The sequence below is a fragment of the Myxocyprinus asiaticus genome, chromosome 10 (assembly GCF_019703515.2).
Source record: "Myxocyprinus asiaticus isolate MX2 ecotype Aquarium Trade chromosome 10, UBuf_Myxa_2, whole genome shotgun sequence".
Classification (NCBI taxonomy): domain Eukaryota; kingdom Metazoa; phylum Chordata; class Actinopteri; order Cypriniformes; family Catostomidae; genus Myxocyprinus; species Myxocyprinus asiaticus.
Window position 1 is genome coordinate 50,697,470 of NC_059353.1, and position 15,098 is coordinate 50,712,567.

General features: G+C 40.1%; 1 protein-coding gene across 3 annotated transcripts in view; it reads right to left on the minus strand.

Annotated features, from left to right (window-relative positions):
- LOC127447006 (neuronal membrane glycoprotein M6-b-like) overlaps nucleotides 1-15,098 on the minus strand; it is a 68,768-nt gene that overhangs the window by 16,468 nt on the left and 37,202 nt on the right. For all 3 annotated transcript variants that reach the window (XM_051708443.1, XM_051708442.1, XM_051708444.1), the window contains exons 2-6: nucleotides 9,616-9,802; nucleotides 8,218-8,374; nucleotides 3,303-3,471; nucleotides 2,742-2,815; nucleotides 885-950 (exon numbers count right to left, since the gene is read on the minus strand). In XM_051708443.1, coding sequence (XP_051564403.1) covers nucleotides 885-950; nucleotides 2,742-2,815; nucleotides 3,303-3,471; nucleotides 8,218-8,374; nucleotides 9,616-9,802 — 653 coding nt within the window. The remainder of the gene's footprint in view (nucleotides 1-884; nucleotides 951-2,741; nucleotides 2,816-3,302; nucleotides 3,472-8,217; nucleotides 8,375-9,615; nucleotides 9,803-15,098) is intronic.

The window sequence follows — 15,098 nt, forward strand, 5'->3', positions numbered from 1 at the left end:
CATATTACGATACGGGGACATGATTAATTGCGATAATTAATTTTTTGTATAATTGCACCGAATTAACGCAATAAATCGACAGCCCTAATAAAAAAGTGTTTCATATGAACCTAATTCATATTCCACAAATAAATACAATCTATTCTACAAATGCTACAGGATCGATGAACAAATACAAAATTCAATATGAACAAATTCATACCACTTATGGAGTCATGTGCACGATTTTCTCATCCACAGTCTACATTTTCCGTTCTATTTGTTTGTTTTATTTTTGGCACAAATATGGCTCCATAGCCATCCCACTAGCCGATTTTCAGCCAGTTCAGTCAGCTTTTTCTGATGCTGTTTTTCTACAGTTCTACACTTAAATTAAGCAGAACGGTATGTGTTTACTGAATGTAAATAATGTTGTATGAATGTAAACTGTCTAGGGCAAACCACTGAAGGAACAAATACACAATCAATCTGTATTCCAATTTAATTGTTTTCTAATTCAATCTAGAACAATTGCTTATGTTTGCATCATGTTCTTGTTTCAAACGACAGGGAATTGAAGAGTTGCAGTGGTTTAATCTGTTACCCCTCAAACATCCCTAATCAGTGAGTGTGACAAACCTACGACAGAAGAGGGCGAGACAAAACAGTTGGTAGGTTTGACACTATGTGCCGATCAAAATCAAGTTTTTTCAAGTCGGCTAGTGAGATGCCAGCTTTAGCGAACCATTAGATGTGAGCCGTTGAAGCACATGGTTTGCAGTAGATGGCTCTGGGAATGAAGGGAGGGGTGATTCTCAGGGAAACAACGAAATAAAAAGGGAGAGGAGCAAACACCCCATATCTGACCATAACAGTCCCTCATCTAGAAAGAGACATGATCTTACCAGAGCGATGACTGTAGCTCCGGCTCCAGCACAGGCAACAATATATAGATGATACGACAGGTAGAACTACAACACACAAACAGAAAATATTGTTTATAGAGATATCTTCACTCACACTCACTTAAAAATGCTCTAATAACAGCATTTGTGGCAAAATATTGATTACCACAGAAAATAATTTACTTTCCCTAGAGTTTAAAAAAATAAAGCAAAAATCACAGTTATATTAACACACTTACACTGGAAGTCTATGGGGCCAGCGTTCCAGATGCTTTAAAAGCACAAATAAACATGTTTATTATTTGAACTGTAAAGTATCTAAATAGTCCTTTATGAGGTGGGACTACTTGTCTAGGCGAATTAAGTTCTGGTTACATGTTATTGATTTAATTCTGAAGGCCCTTTGGTAAAATGAATGTTCTGAGTTGAATACTGTGACGAGGAGGAGGGTGGGGCTGGGCCGTGAGTGCACACGCCCAGCCCCCAATTGGGCTAATCAGCCGAGGAGAGGGATAAAGATGAGCTGGATGCAGCAGTCCGAGAGAGAGAGAGCCACACGGAGCTGCCATTTGTGTGTTTATGTTTGTGTCTTTTTGTTTTAGTTTTCATTAAATATTACTTTGATGGTTTGTCCGGTTCCCGCCTACTCCTTTCCCATTTTAATCCACCCTGTTACATTGGTACCGAAACCCGGGAGGGAGGAGGGATACGCTGTCATGGAGTCCTCACCACTGCCATCCACCCAAAGGAGCAGCCGCGGCCGTCCACCAGGGGACAGAGGAGTCACTGCCAGCCACCTGGACACGGAGGAACAGCCGCCGTCTGCGAGGAGAGGAGGGGCTCGCTGCCGGCTGCCTGGAGCGGTGGAGCTGCTGCCAGGGGCGGAGGGGCTTGCTACCGGCTGCCAGAACGCAGAGGGGCGTTCCATCCACCAGGAGTCGGAGGACTCGCTGCTGTCCGCCTGGGGAAGAGTGGCTGTCATCGAGTGGTCGAGGACCAGGCGATGGCGTGTCTGGGAACCAGTGAGCAATTATTATTATTTTTTTCCGCTCTCTCTCTCTCTCTCTCTCACTGTCGCTCCGCCTCACTCTTTCCCTCCCCTTGTCTCCCTCCCAGGTCGAGGAAGGTGGGGAAAGCCTGCCAGCAGGTGCAGCCAGAAGGGCAATGCCCCCCCCCCCCCACCTCGGAAAGGAGGGGGGATGTACGTCATGCCAGGGGTTCCGATAGGAGGGAGGAGTGTGACGAGGAGGAGGGTTGAGCCGGGCCGTGAGTGCACACACCCAGCCCCCAATCGGGCTAATCAGCCGAGGAGAGGGATAAAGACAAGCCGGATGCAGCAGTTCGAGAGAGACCATGTGTGTGTTTATGTTTGTATCCGTTTCATTAAATATTACTTTGATGGTTCATCCAGTTCCCGCCTCCTCCTTTCCCATTTTAATCCCCCCTGTTACAAATACAATCTAAACTCCGTCAACAGCATTTTTGGCATAATGTTGATTACACAGAAAGAAATTGACTATTATTTGAGCTTTGAAGTGTCTAAATCGAGGTGAGACTACTTTTCTAAGCGGATGAACATCTGGTTATGTGTTACTGATGTAATTCCTGTGAGTGGAGTTTGATTCTATTACACTTGTCTCATGTTAACATACTGTATAATGTTTTTTAGAATATTAGATGTTTTAGTTTTAAATGTTTATTGTCCAGCTCTTTGTAACACTCTTTTAAAAATGTGGCCACATCCTCTCCTATTACTGTGCGTAAAGACTCTAAATCTGTGTGTACTTAAATCTACGTATTTGAGTAAGTACTCTGTGTGAACTTTGGTAAATCCATGCATGGAAACTATTGCCATACCTCACTGGTGTTGCAAATATCTTCAAGTGTTGAGCCGCATGCTTTTCCCGGTGTTGCATTCCATGGAATAATCCCTGTATCCCAATACAAATTAGAGTTACACGTTGTTTCACTTACAGACCAAATCTTTATAAAGTATAAAGCCTTGAAAGTACAGAATTTATAAGTTGTAAACATTTGTTTGTCATGTTCTCGCTTATAACTTCATAAAACATAATATAATAATAATAATAATAATAACAGAATAAAATAGCAGATGCACCTGATTCAAATGAGCTCAAATACAATGGGATATGATGCATAGATCTTGCAATAATCTTGGAAGAAAATGTTACTACCTAAGCTACCTTTTTTTTAACCATCCTGGTTGACGGTCTCAGGTTACAAAGCAGACCAATCACAGCTGTGTAGATGCAACGTATAATTACAATTTTGGAGGCTTCAACGTAGGTTTGACGGAGAAGTATAAATCGGCCTGAAGTATTCGGTTATTCCAAGCATTCTTAGGCACGAAGTCAGGCTCATTGATCAGTTATATCATTCAGCTGAAAAACTCCTTACCGTATTGACGCACATCCACACAGATTGTCTCGATGGACGTGAGGTTGGCCACCGGTGAGCGCATGGCAGCGCAAGTTGACCACATGTTGTAAAACAGGAACACAGGAACCGCAGAGAAGCCGAACACACCCAACCATGCAATGCCAAGGATGTATGTGAGGAATACAAACTGAGAAAGAGACATTTAAAAACATTAAAGTATCTTAGAAGAAGATATTTCATGTTCTGCAAGCAGCTTTGCTCATAGTACATTTGTTAAAATATTTCTATTGATTAAACATCTAATGATGTCATCAAAAGAGACCATCAATGCAAAACCGGTTAAGACTTCTGTGTTGAATATAATGAATTATTGTGAATTGTTATGAAAATACACTGCCATTCATACACTATATTGCCAAATGAATACCACACCCATATGTGCTTGTTAAAAATTGTATTTCAAAATTATTGTCATTACTAGGGACTTACACTCTTCTGGTGCTTTTAAATGGATGTTGAACATGGCTACCAATGTAATTTTTATTCATAATCTTTGTCCATTAATTAAAAAGTCCTTTTAATGTAGTTAATATTTTGTCATGTCATATTCAATAATTTTAGTGACTTTTACCCAGATTAAAATGGCATATCATTTTAGTCCAAAAAAAAAAAAGAAGAAAAAAAAAAGAATAATATGTAGAATTACAAAAAAGTATCAAACTGTAACAGACCAAACTTTAACCAAATATTTCAACATTTTGAAAAAAGTATAAACATTTAATTTTTTAATCATGTAATCAAGCATATTAAAGATTTATCAACATAAACAAAATGAGAAAACTGTCCTAAAAACTTGAGCACCTGAAACATAGTAGCATTAAATATAATTATATAATTAATAACATACCTAAGTATTAGCTATTTTTAGTAGTTGTGTTGTGAATTATTTACAATCCGACTATTCTATCTTTTTAGGATATGGCGTTTTGTGTAGCGCATTTTTAAGGAAACGGCATACTCTCAACGCAAGTTGCGCATTCTGACTAGCGTTTAACTTGGTTCAAGTTTAACTGTTCATTTGATTTGATGTCTGTGTAAGTTTAATATATATATATATATATAAAACACACACACACACAAATATTTACATATAAATGTATATACTGTATACATACAATATAAATACTGTAAGAAATTGCAAGAAAAATTTGTGAACCCATTGGAATTACCTGTTTTTATGAATAAATGTCTCTTAAAATATGGTTTGGTCTTAATCTAAGTTACAATAATGAACAAACACAATATGTTTTAACTCATATCACACTAATTATTGTTTTGTCCATGTACATATAACACACAAATTATTGTATTGTTCTTGTACATATTGAATACATCATTCAAACATTCACAGTGTAGGCTGCAAAAAGTATGTGAACCCCTAGGCTAAAGACATCAACAAAAGCTAAATAGAATCAGGCGTTGGCAAATCTGGCATCCAATTACTGAAACAAGATTGGAGGTGTGGGTTAGAGCTACTTTGACTTATAAAAAGCATTAAAACATTTTGAATTTGCTATTCAAAAGAATCATCTGCTGAAGTGGACCATGCTTTGCAAAAAAGAGATCTCAGAAGACCTACGATCAAGAATTGCTGTTTTCTCAAAGAGTTTATATGTTCATCTGTCCACAGTTAGACAAACTGTCTATAAATAGAGATGATTTAGTACTATAGGTACTCTCTCTAGAAGTGGCCGTCCAGTCAAGATGACTCAAAGGGCACACCGCAGAATGCTCAATGAGGTAAAAGAGAACCCTAGAGTGACAGCTAAAGACTTGAAGGAATCATTGGAACTGGTTAACATCTCTGTTCATGAGTCTACTATACGGAAAACATTAAACAGGTATGATGTTCATGGCAGGACATCACGAAGGAAGCTGCTGCTTTCTAACAAAAACATTGTTGCGTGCCTGATGTTTGCCAAAGGCAATCTTGACACTCCACAACACTACTGGAAATATGTTTTGTGGACTGTTGATACTAAGGTTGTATTGTTTGGGAAGAACACGCCGCACTACATATGACATAAAAAGAGCACCGCATACCAACATGAAAACATCATCCCAACGGTGAAGTACGGTGGAGGGAGCATCATGATTTGCAGCTGCTTTGCTGCTTCGGGGCCTGGACTGCTTGCCATCATCAAGGGAAAAATGAATTCCCAAGTTTATCAAGATATCCTACAGGATAATGTCAGTAGAAGCTGGGTAATGCAGCAGGGCAATGACCCTAAACATGGAAGTTAATCCTCTACAGAATGGCTTAAAAAAAGAAAATCCATCTTTTGGAGTGTCCCAGTCAGAGCCCAGACCTTAACCCAATAGAGATGCTGTGGAATGACCTCAAGAGAGACACCAGACATCCAAAGAATATGGCTGAGCTGAAGCAGTTCTGTAAGGAAGAATGGTCCAAAATTCCTTCTGAACGTTGTGCAGGTCTGTGATGAGCAGCGCAGAGCCGAGTGGCATCTGGGCAGAGCAAGGCTCCGTGCCACTCCGGCCTCGCGTTCCATTGAGGGGAGGGGACAGCGGCGGACGGGAGAGAGATGTACGAAGCTTGTCCGTGTGTCTGACTGTCTTTATGATTTGACGCAGCTGGCTGAAAAGCAGTGCCAAAGGAGGATCGGCCAGTTTTTAAATCTAAAGTTTCACTTACTTTTTCCACAGCACTGTGAATGTTTAATGTGATGTGTTCAATAAATACATGAAAGATTATAATTGTTTGTGTGTTGTTAGCTTAAGCACATTGTGTTTGTCTATACTTGTGACTTTGATGAAGATGACATTACATTTTATGACCAATTAATGGCAATAATATATATATATATATATAGAGAGAGAGAGAGAGAGAGAGAGATTGTGTTTGAGTGAGGTAATCTACTAGTTTGTAAAGCAGTCCAGTTTAAATCCCAAACATACTATGAGTGGATCATTTAAATGAATTCTTTTTAGGATATACAGGTGCATCTCAATAAATTAGAATGTCGTGGAAAAGTTCATTTATTTCAGTAATTCAACTCAAATTGTGAAACTCGGGTATTAAATAAATTCAATGCACACAGACTGAAGTAGTTTAAGTCTTTGGTTCTTTTAATTGTGATGATTTTGGCTCACATTTAACAAAAACCCACCAATTCACAATCTCAACAAATTAGAATACACCATAAGACCAATAAAAAAAACATTTTTAGTGAATTGTTGGCCTTCTGGAAAGTATGTTCATTTACTGTATGTACTCAATACTTGGTAGGGGCTCCTTTTGCTTTAATTACTGCCTCAATTCGGTGTGGCATGGAGGTGATCAGTTTGTGGCACTGCTGAGGTGGTATGGAAGCCCAGGTTTCTTTGACAGTGGCCTTCAGCTCATCTGCATTTTTTGGTCTCTTGTTTCTCATTTTCCTCTTGACAATACCCCATAGATTCTCTATGGGGTTCAGGTCTGGTGAGTTTGCTGGCCAGTCAAGCACACCAACACCATGGTCATTTAACCAACTTTTGGTGCTTTTGGCAGTGTGGGCAGGTGCCAAATCCTGCTGGAAAATGAAATCAGCATCTTTAAAAAGCTGGTCAGCAGAAGGAAGCATGAAGTGCTCCAAAATTTCTTGGTAAACGGGTGCAGTGACTTTGATTTTCAAAAAACACAATGGACCAACATCAGCAGATGACATTGCACCCCAAATCATCACAGACTGTGGAAACTTAACACTGGACTTCAAGCAACTTGGGCTATGAGCTTCTCCACCCTTCCTCCAGACTCTAGGACCTTGGTTTCCAAATGAAATACAAAACTTGCTCTCATCTGAAAAGAGGACTTTGGACCACTGGGCAACAGTCCAGTTCTTCTTCTCCTTAGCCCAGGTAAGACGCCTCTGATGTTGTCTGTGGTTCAGGAGTGGCTTAACAAGAGGAATACGACAACTGTAGCCAAATTCCTTGACACGTCTGTGTGTGGTGGCTCTTGATGCCTTGACCCCAGCCTCAGTCCATTCCTTGTGAAGTTCACCCAAATTCTTGAATCGATTTTGCTTGACAATCCTCATAAGGCTGCGGTTCTCTCGGTTGGTTGTGCATCTTTTTCTTCCACACTTTTTCCTTCCACTCAACTTTCTGTTAACATGCTTGGATACAGCACTCTGTGAACAGCCAGCTTATTTGCAAATGAATGTTTGTGGCTTACCCTCCTTGTGAAGGGTGTCAATGATTGTCTTCTGGACAACTGTCAGATCAGCAGTTTTCCCCATGATTGTGTAGCCTAGTGAACCAAACTGAGAGACCATTTTGAAGGCTCAGGAAAACTTTGCAGGTGTTTTGAGTTGATTAGCTGCTTGGCATGTCACCATATTCTAATTTGTTGAGATAGTGAATTGGTGGGTTTTTGTTAAATGTGAGCCAAAATCATCACAGTTAAAAGAACCAAAGACTTAAACTACTTCAGTCTGTGTGCATTGAATTTATTTAATACACGAGTTTCACAATTTGAGTTGAATTACTGAAATAAATGAACTTTTCCACGACATTCTAATTTATTGAGATGCACCTGTATATAAAAAAAAATGTTTAATGATATCTTGAAGAATTTTTCTTGTTCTGTTTTTCGTCAACTGTATGCTTTAATTAAAACTGTTTGATTATCGTCATGATGCTCTTTTGCGTCTCTTTTTTATCGTTGATGAAATCAAAAACACCCTTCATCAACAAACATTTACGTCAGTAATTTCATTGACGAGATTAACACTGCTGGAATAGCCAAACCCATTAATTAGCAGGGGGTGTCCATTTATATTTAGGCGATATGGTGTAGTTTTACAAGAGTCAAGAATGTTGTCCACAGCGAGACTGCACATTATTTTGCAATACAGTTACAGTCACATCGTACCATTCCACTTATGCAGCGTCCACAGATGGTGGTCTTGAATTCACTGTGGAGCTCCTTCACAGCACTGGTGGTGTAAAATCCCTCCGCGAGCAGAATTATCCCATACAGGAAGAAGAAAGAGGCAATACCGTATATAACATACTGCATCAGCTGGATTCTGGAAAGAGAGCAGATAGACAAAAATTCACAGCTGTTACTGCTCATGTGTGTTTACTGCCTGTCCAAACCATCTGGACAGGGCTCTTCACGAAATCAAGTGTGTTGTCATATGCCCCCAAAACCTTGTTAGTGCAAAGTGACTTATATCGTTAACCTCTGCCCTGAAGGAAGAAGTACTGTTTGAGAACATCTCATCATGGCATATGAATTTAATTACAGTCTCAAGATGGTGAATAGAACAAATGTGTAGCGCAGATGAATTATCAACACATGTGAGAAGCTTTAAGTGAATGCAAAACAAATAGCACTAAAAGCCGAGACTTGATTACAGCCTGATAACAGGTGAATTTTTTCCATTCTAAGAGACAAAACTAACTCACATTTTACATGTATGTACTGTATATAATAAAATATCACAAATTCATATTATGCATATGCTATGCAATTCCACGGAAATGTCAACCATATCATGGAAAAATAAAAAGTTACTAAAAGGAACAAAATGCCCTTTTAAGTTCTATTGTGGTGTAATGGATAACGGATAATGACGTCCAAACCGCTAGAGGGCGCCGCTTGCTCACACAGTGCTGACTGAAGAGCTGAATGCAGAAACGCAGCCTTTTAAGGATTAGTAAACGTGCAAGGCCATATTGCAATTTCAATCTTAATTCAATCAATCATGCAGCATTCGTGGATATCATACTGACATCTCTGAAGTCAAAGTCAGCTGGTTTCAAAGCGTTTTGGATGGTTTCCCTAATCATTTAGCTTATATAGGTAAGTGCCGCTTTCACACCCAACACGTTTGTTTATGGGGATTTTTCCTAATTAACGTGAAAACGAGAAAGAATAAAAATGTAATATTACATATTCTTATGATTGCCAACCCTTCTACATATTGTGGCTATTATTATTTCTGGATTGTGCATTTAAATTTAAGTTAACACACAAAGTGTGTTACTATTCAATTATAAATCAGCCATCGGTTTTTAATTTCTGCATTTTCATGCCGATGGTTGTTAATTTGGTCAATAACTGGACGATAAATATCAGCAAACGATACATCGGTGCATCCCTAACTAAGAACAATTAATGTGACAATGCAAAAATATTTTATCAAACAAAGTTACATTTGTTTTTATTTTATGGTACAATGTGACGTTGCCGTGGTTTAGTGAGACTCATCCATTGTAAGACAAATCAAACACTAATTTCACAGTGTATTGTTATGACACTCACATGTCAGTAAGCATTGCGTGATCTGTGGTGATCTTAGAAAAGTGGTTCTCCAGGATGGTGATGGTGCCCGTCAGGGCGACATGCCCACAGCCGCAAAAGAGCGCCACACCCGAGAAGCACAGGATGGTAGCCAGCAGTGACGCGTACGGCACGCCACCAAGACATTTAATGCAGCATTCAAAACAACCTGCAGAGAAACACAAACACATTACAACACTGTCATTACAGTTTCAAGAGCTTTACACTGTTTAAATGACCAGATTAAATTCCATGAATACTGTAAGATACTATAAAAAAGCATGATAAAAGTATCATAAAAGTAGTTCATTTGACTTGTGTGCTACATTCCAAGTATTTTTAGATCATGTGATAGCTTTGTATGAGGAACTGACTGAAATTTAAGTCATTATAACTAGTCCTTTAATAAATGTGCCATTAAACTGCTAAACACCTCATTAAACACACTGTAAAGCAAGGACTGAAAACAAAGACTGTCAAAGATATTGATTTGCATGCGTGTGTGTGTGTGTGTGTGTTGGCTTTCTCAGTTTGGGCATTTTAAGCTTTAAACTAAATCTTTATGGCATGCAGATCACAAATTATTATTTGCAAACATTTTGTACCACATCTTCACATATATATATATATATATATATATATATATATATATATATATATATATATATATATATATATATATATATATGTACAAATACAAATCTGTTATATTCAGATAGTGCAAAGGAATGTAATGCCAGAAGAGGTAGGATATGTTGGATAAATATAAATAGACTAAGCTGTGTATTGCACATAATTATTGCTCAAAGGGGCAGTTTTAACTGTTCATGAGATGGATAGCCTGAGGGAAATAACTGTTCCTGTGCCTGACGGTTCTGGTGCTCAGAGTTCTGAAGCGTCGACCAGAAGGCAACAGTTCAAAAGGTAGTGGGCAGGGTGAGTGGGGTCTAGAGTGATTTTTCCAGCCCTTTTCCTCATTCTGGAAGTGTATAGTTCTTGAAGGGGGGGCAGGGGGCAACTAATAATCCTCTCAGCAGTCCGAACTGTCCATTGTAGTCTTCTGATGTCTGATTTCGTAGCTGAACCAAACCAGACAGTTACTGAAGTGCAGAGGACAGACTCAATGACCGCTGAGTAGAACTGTATCAGCAGCGCCTGTGGCAGGTTGAACTTCCTCAACTGGTGAAGGAAGTACAACCTCTGCTGGGCCTTTTTCACAATGGAGTCAATGTGGGTGTCCCACTTCAGGTCCTGTGAGATGGTAGTGCCCAGGAACCTGAATGACTCCACTGCTGCCACAGTGCTGTTCAGAATAGTGAGGGGGGACAGTGTTGGGGTGTTCCTCCTGAAGTCCACTATCATCTCCACTGTTTTGAGCATGTTCAACTCCAGGTTGTTTTGACTGCACCAGACAGCCAGCTGTTCAACCTCCCTTCTGTATGCAGACTCATCATCATCATCTCGGATGAGGCCGATGACAGTAATGTCATCTGCAAACTTCAGGAGCTTGACAGAGGGCTCCTTGGCGGTGCAGTCATTTGTATACAGGGAGCAGAGTAGTGGAGAGAGTACTCATTCCTGGGGGGCACCAGTGCAGATTGTACATGTGCTGGAAGTGAATTTCCCGTCTCACTAACTGCTGCCTGTCCGTCAGAAAGCTGGTAGACAGATAGATAGACGTGGGAACAGAGTTGGTGTAATTTATTCTGGTGTATAGCTGGGATGATGGTGCTGAAAGCCAAACTAAATTCCACGAAAAGGATCCTTGCATATGTCCCTGGTCTAACCAGATGTTGCAGGATATGATGCAATCCCATGTTGATTGCATCATCCACAGACCTGTTTGCTCGATCAGCAAATTGAAGGGGATCCAGAAAGGGTCCAGTGATGTCCTTCAGGTGGGTCAAAACCAGTCTCTCAAATGACTTCATGACCACAGAAGTCAGATCGACAGGTCTGTAGTCATCAAGTCCTCTGATTTTGGGTTTCATTGGGACAGGGATGATGGTGGAGCATTTGAAGCAGCAGGGAACTTCACACTGCTCCAGTGATCTGTTGAAGATCTGTGTGAAGATGGGGGCCAGCTGGTCAGCACAGGATTTTAGACAAGTGGGTGAAACACCATCTGGGCCCTGTGCTTTCCTTGTCTTTTGAAATGATTGAATGATTTAGTGCAGGTTTGCATAGCTTCATTCGCAATTCAAATGACATCCGAAATGGGAAGTATTAAAAAAAGAACATATTCTACAACATATTTGACAAAGAATATGAAGCTTAATTTAAGGACCCTTTTTGCATTGTGACATTAATTACATTTCCTCCAAAATACTCTTTTACTTATTTTGTAACTCTCTATTCTTAATGTAACTCATTATTTTCAATGGTGATTCATATTAGATTTTAATTATTAAATTTGTAAAAATATTTTTATTTAAATCAACACAATTCAAGTAGTGCAACAGATACTACCATTATGTATTAATAGGTCATTCACAAATAAGGTTGTCTGGGATTATAAAAATTTGAATTAAAACATTAAAATTTAAAACAAGTGTCAAGTTCGTAGAAATGTCATCTTTTTGTCCCTGTTGGAATGTTGAAAAACATTAACAGCATTTAAAAAAAAAAAAAAAAAAAAAAAAAAAAAGGACATATATTATCACTTAATGTCATGTGGTGTAACCATCAATTGAAATGTTTTAAAATACTTTCCTTGCACCTTGAATAAATGTATCCAACTTAATCATTAATTAAAATATATATATATATATATATATATATATTTCATGGTAAAAATATTTATTTACAAATATCATGAACCTTTGAGTCATGAATATCAGAAAGTTTTCTTAGAGTTAAACCAAATGAACAAAATGTGCCTTTTCATAAAAAGGTTAAAATATCTGATATTTTTTGTCTTGAGGGTCTGAAGGTCTCCTCTTTGTTTTAAGTTTATTTGCCATATGACAACAAAACGGCAACCTACATATTAGTAACACCACATGATGACTTTGATTTGGTACACTTGATTTTTTTATGAAATATTAATCATATTTTGAAACAAAACTGTTTCACTGCTTGATTTTTTAAGACATTTAATATTTATTTAAATATTTATTTATTTTGCACTAATTTAATTTCAGCTTTTAATAAGATTTTGTTTTTTCTATTACTGTCTGGATGGTTGCACCACATGACATTTTGCCTTAAGCCCAAGAAAAAAAATATCAAACTAACTTTGAACTCGGTTATTGATAACATGTTCATGTGTGAATTGCATTTTTTATGTATTTTTGCATAACTAGTAAATAGATCCAGACAAAAAACTATTTGCTTTCCGTCATTGATCCTAAAACTTACATTAACACTTACATTTCTTTTCACATTACAGTACTGAGAATTTGAATGGGGAAATATGCAAAAATTTCATGAAAATTGTCACAACACAAAAATAGTCCTCTTTCTCTTTAATCTCTTAACCGACGGGTCCAAAAGGGGGCGCTATGTCACGAAAAAAGTTTACGCTTAAAACGTTAAAGTCTCTGTATACACAAGTCAGGCATATGAGGTATCATTTCAAAGATTAGAATCTAGGGCTGCCCCCTAATAGTCAACCACACGTTAGTCGATGAGAAGAGGCTTGGTCGACCAAATTTTAATTAGTCGGTTGGTCGCAGAAAAAAAAACTCTACAGGAAGTGGCGAAGTCACGCAGTCCGTGATGGACAGATAGTTAACACAGCTGGTCCATGTGGTAATTATGTCTGGCAGGAAATCCAAACATTCGCCTATCATTCATTGACCTCAAACATGGCTTATCATTTGAAACATGTAAGCATTATAATATAACATTAGCCACTTAACATGGCCGCTCGCTCTAACGATAACCTAGATAAATGTGTGCTATGATTAGGCGCATATCCAAGTGTAAAATGTACAGAGAGTCTTCTTTCTGTTTTTTCCGACACATTCATAATCATTACTTTTGCCGGTGCACTGCGGCAAGCTTTATGCGTGCGCTTGAGCACTTAATTTATGTTTTAAAGGTTCATTATTATGGTTTAGTATTTCACTGTAATGTAGAACAATGTTAGCAATGTTACATATAATATTCTTTCTCAGTCCTGGAACTCAAACCATTTTCTGAGCCTGTCCCTCCAGCCAAGATGGAGAAAGGGTTCTACAGCCCTTACTTCATCGTACCGAAGAAAGGTGGTGGGTTGCGACCAATACTGGACCTGCGAGTACTGAACCGGGCTTTGCAGATGAGTTGAGCTTTGCTAAGATGTTGAGGCAAAAACGCACTCTAACGAGCATCCGGCATCAAGATTGGTTCGCGGCGGTAGACCTGAAGGATGCGTACTGCCATATCTTGGTCTTACCTCAACACAGACCCTTCCTGCGGTTTGCCTTCGAAGGCCAGGCATTCCAGTACAAGGTCCTCCCCTTCGGCTTGTCCTTGTCCCCTCGCGTCTTCACAAAGGTCGCAGAGGCAGCCCTTGCCCCGCTAAGGGAAGTGGGCATCCGCATCCTCAACTATCTCGACAACTGGCAAATCCTAGCTCACTCTCGAGAGTTGCTGTGTGCACACAGGGACCTCATGCTCTGGCACCTCAACCGACTGGGGCTTCAGGTCAACCAGGAAAAGAGCAAGCTCTCCCCGGTTCAGAGCATCTTTTTCTCGGTTTGGAGTTAGTCTCAGTCTCGATGACAGTGTGCCTCACGAACAAGAGTGCGCAGTCAGTGCCGAACTGTCTGAAGGCATTCAGATGGAGGACAACGGTTCTACTGAAACTTTTTCAGAGGCTCCTGGGGCATATGGCATCCTCAGCCACAGCCACACCGCTTGGGTTGATGCATATAAGACCGCTTCAGCACTGGCTTCATACTTGAGTCCCGAGATGGGCATGGTGCCGCGTGACCATCACGCCGATCTGTCGCCACCTCTTCAGCCAATGGACCGACCTTGCATTTCTACGGGCGAGTCGTGGTTACAACAGATGCCTCCAAGACGGGCTGGGGCGCCGGATGCAACGGGCACACAGCCACCAGCTCCTGGACTGGCCCGTGGCTGCGTTGGCACATCAACTGCCTAGAGTTGTTGGCAGTACTGCTCGCCCTGAGGAGGTTCCGACCATTGATCAAGGGCAAGCACGTGTTGGTCTGGATGGACAAGACAGCGATGGTAGCGTACATCAACCGTCAAGACGGTCTACGCTCCCACTGCATGTCACAACTCGCCCACCGTCTCCTCCAGACCCTGTGTAAGGTCAGGGAGGACGAGGAGCAGGTCGTCCTAGTAGCAACCTACTGGCCCACCCAGACGTGGTTCTCGGATCACACGCTCCTCATGACAGCCCCCCCTGACGAATTCCCCTGAGGGAGGACCTTCTTTCTCAGGGACGGGGCACCATCTGGCAACCATGACCAAACCTCTGGAATCTCCACGTCTGGCCCCTGGACGGG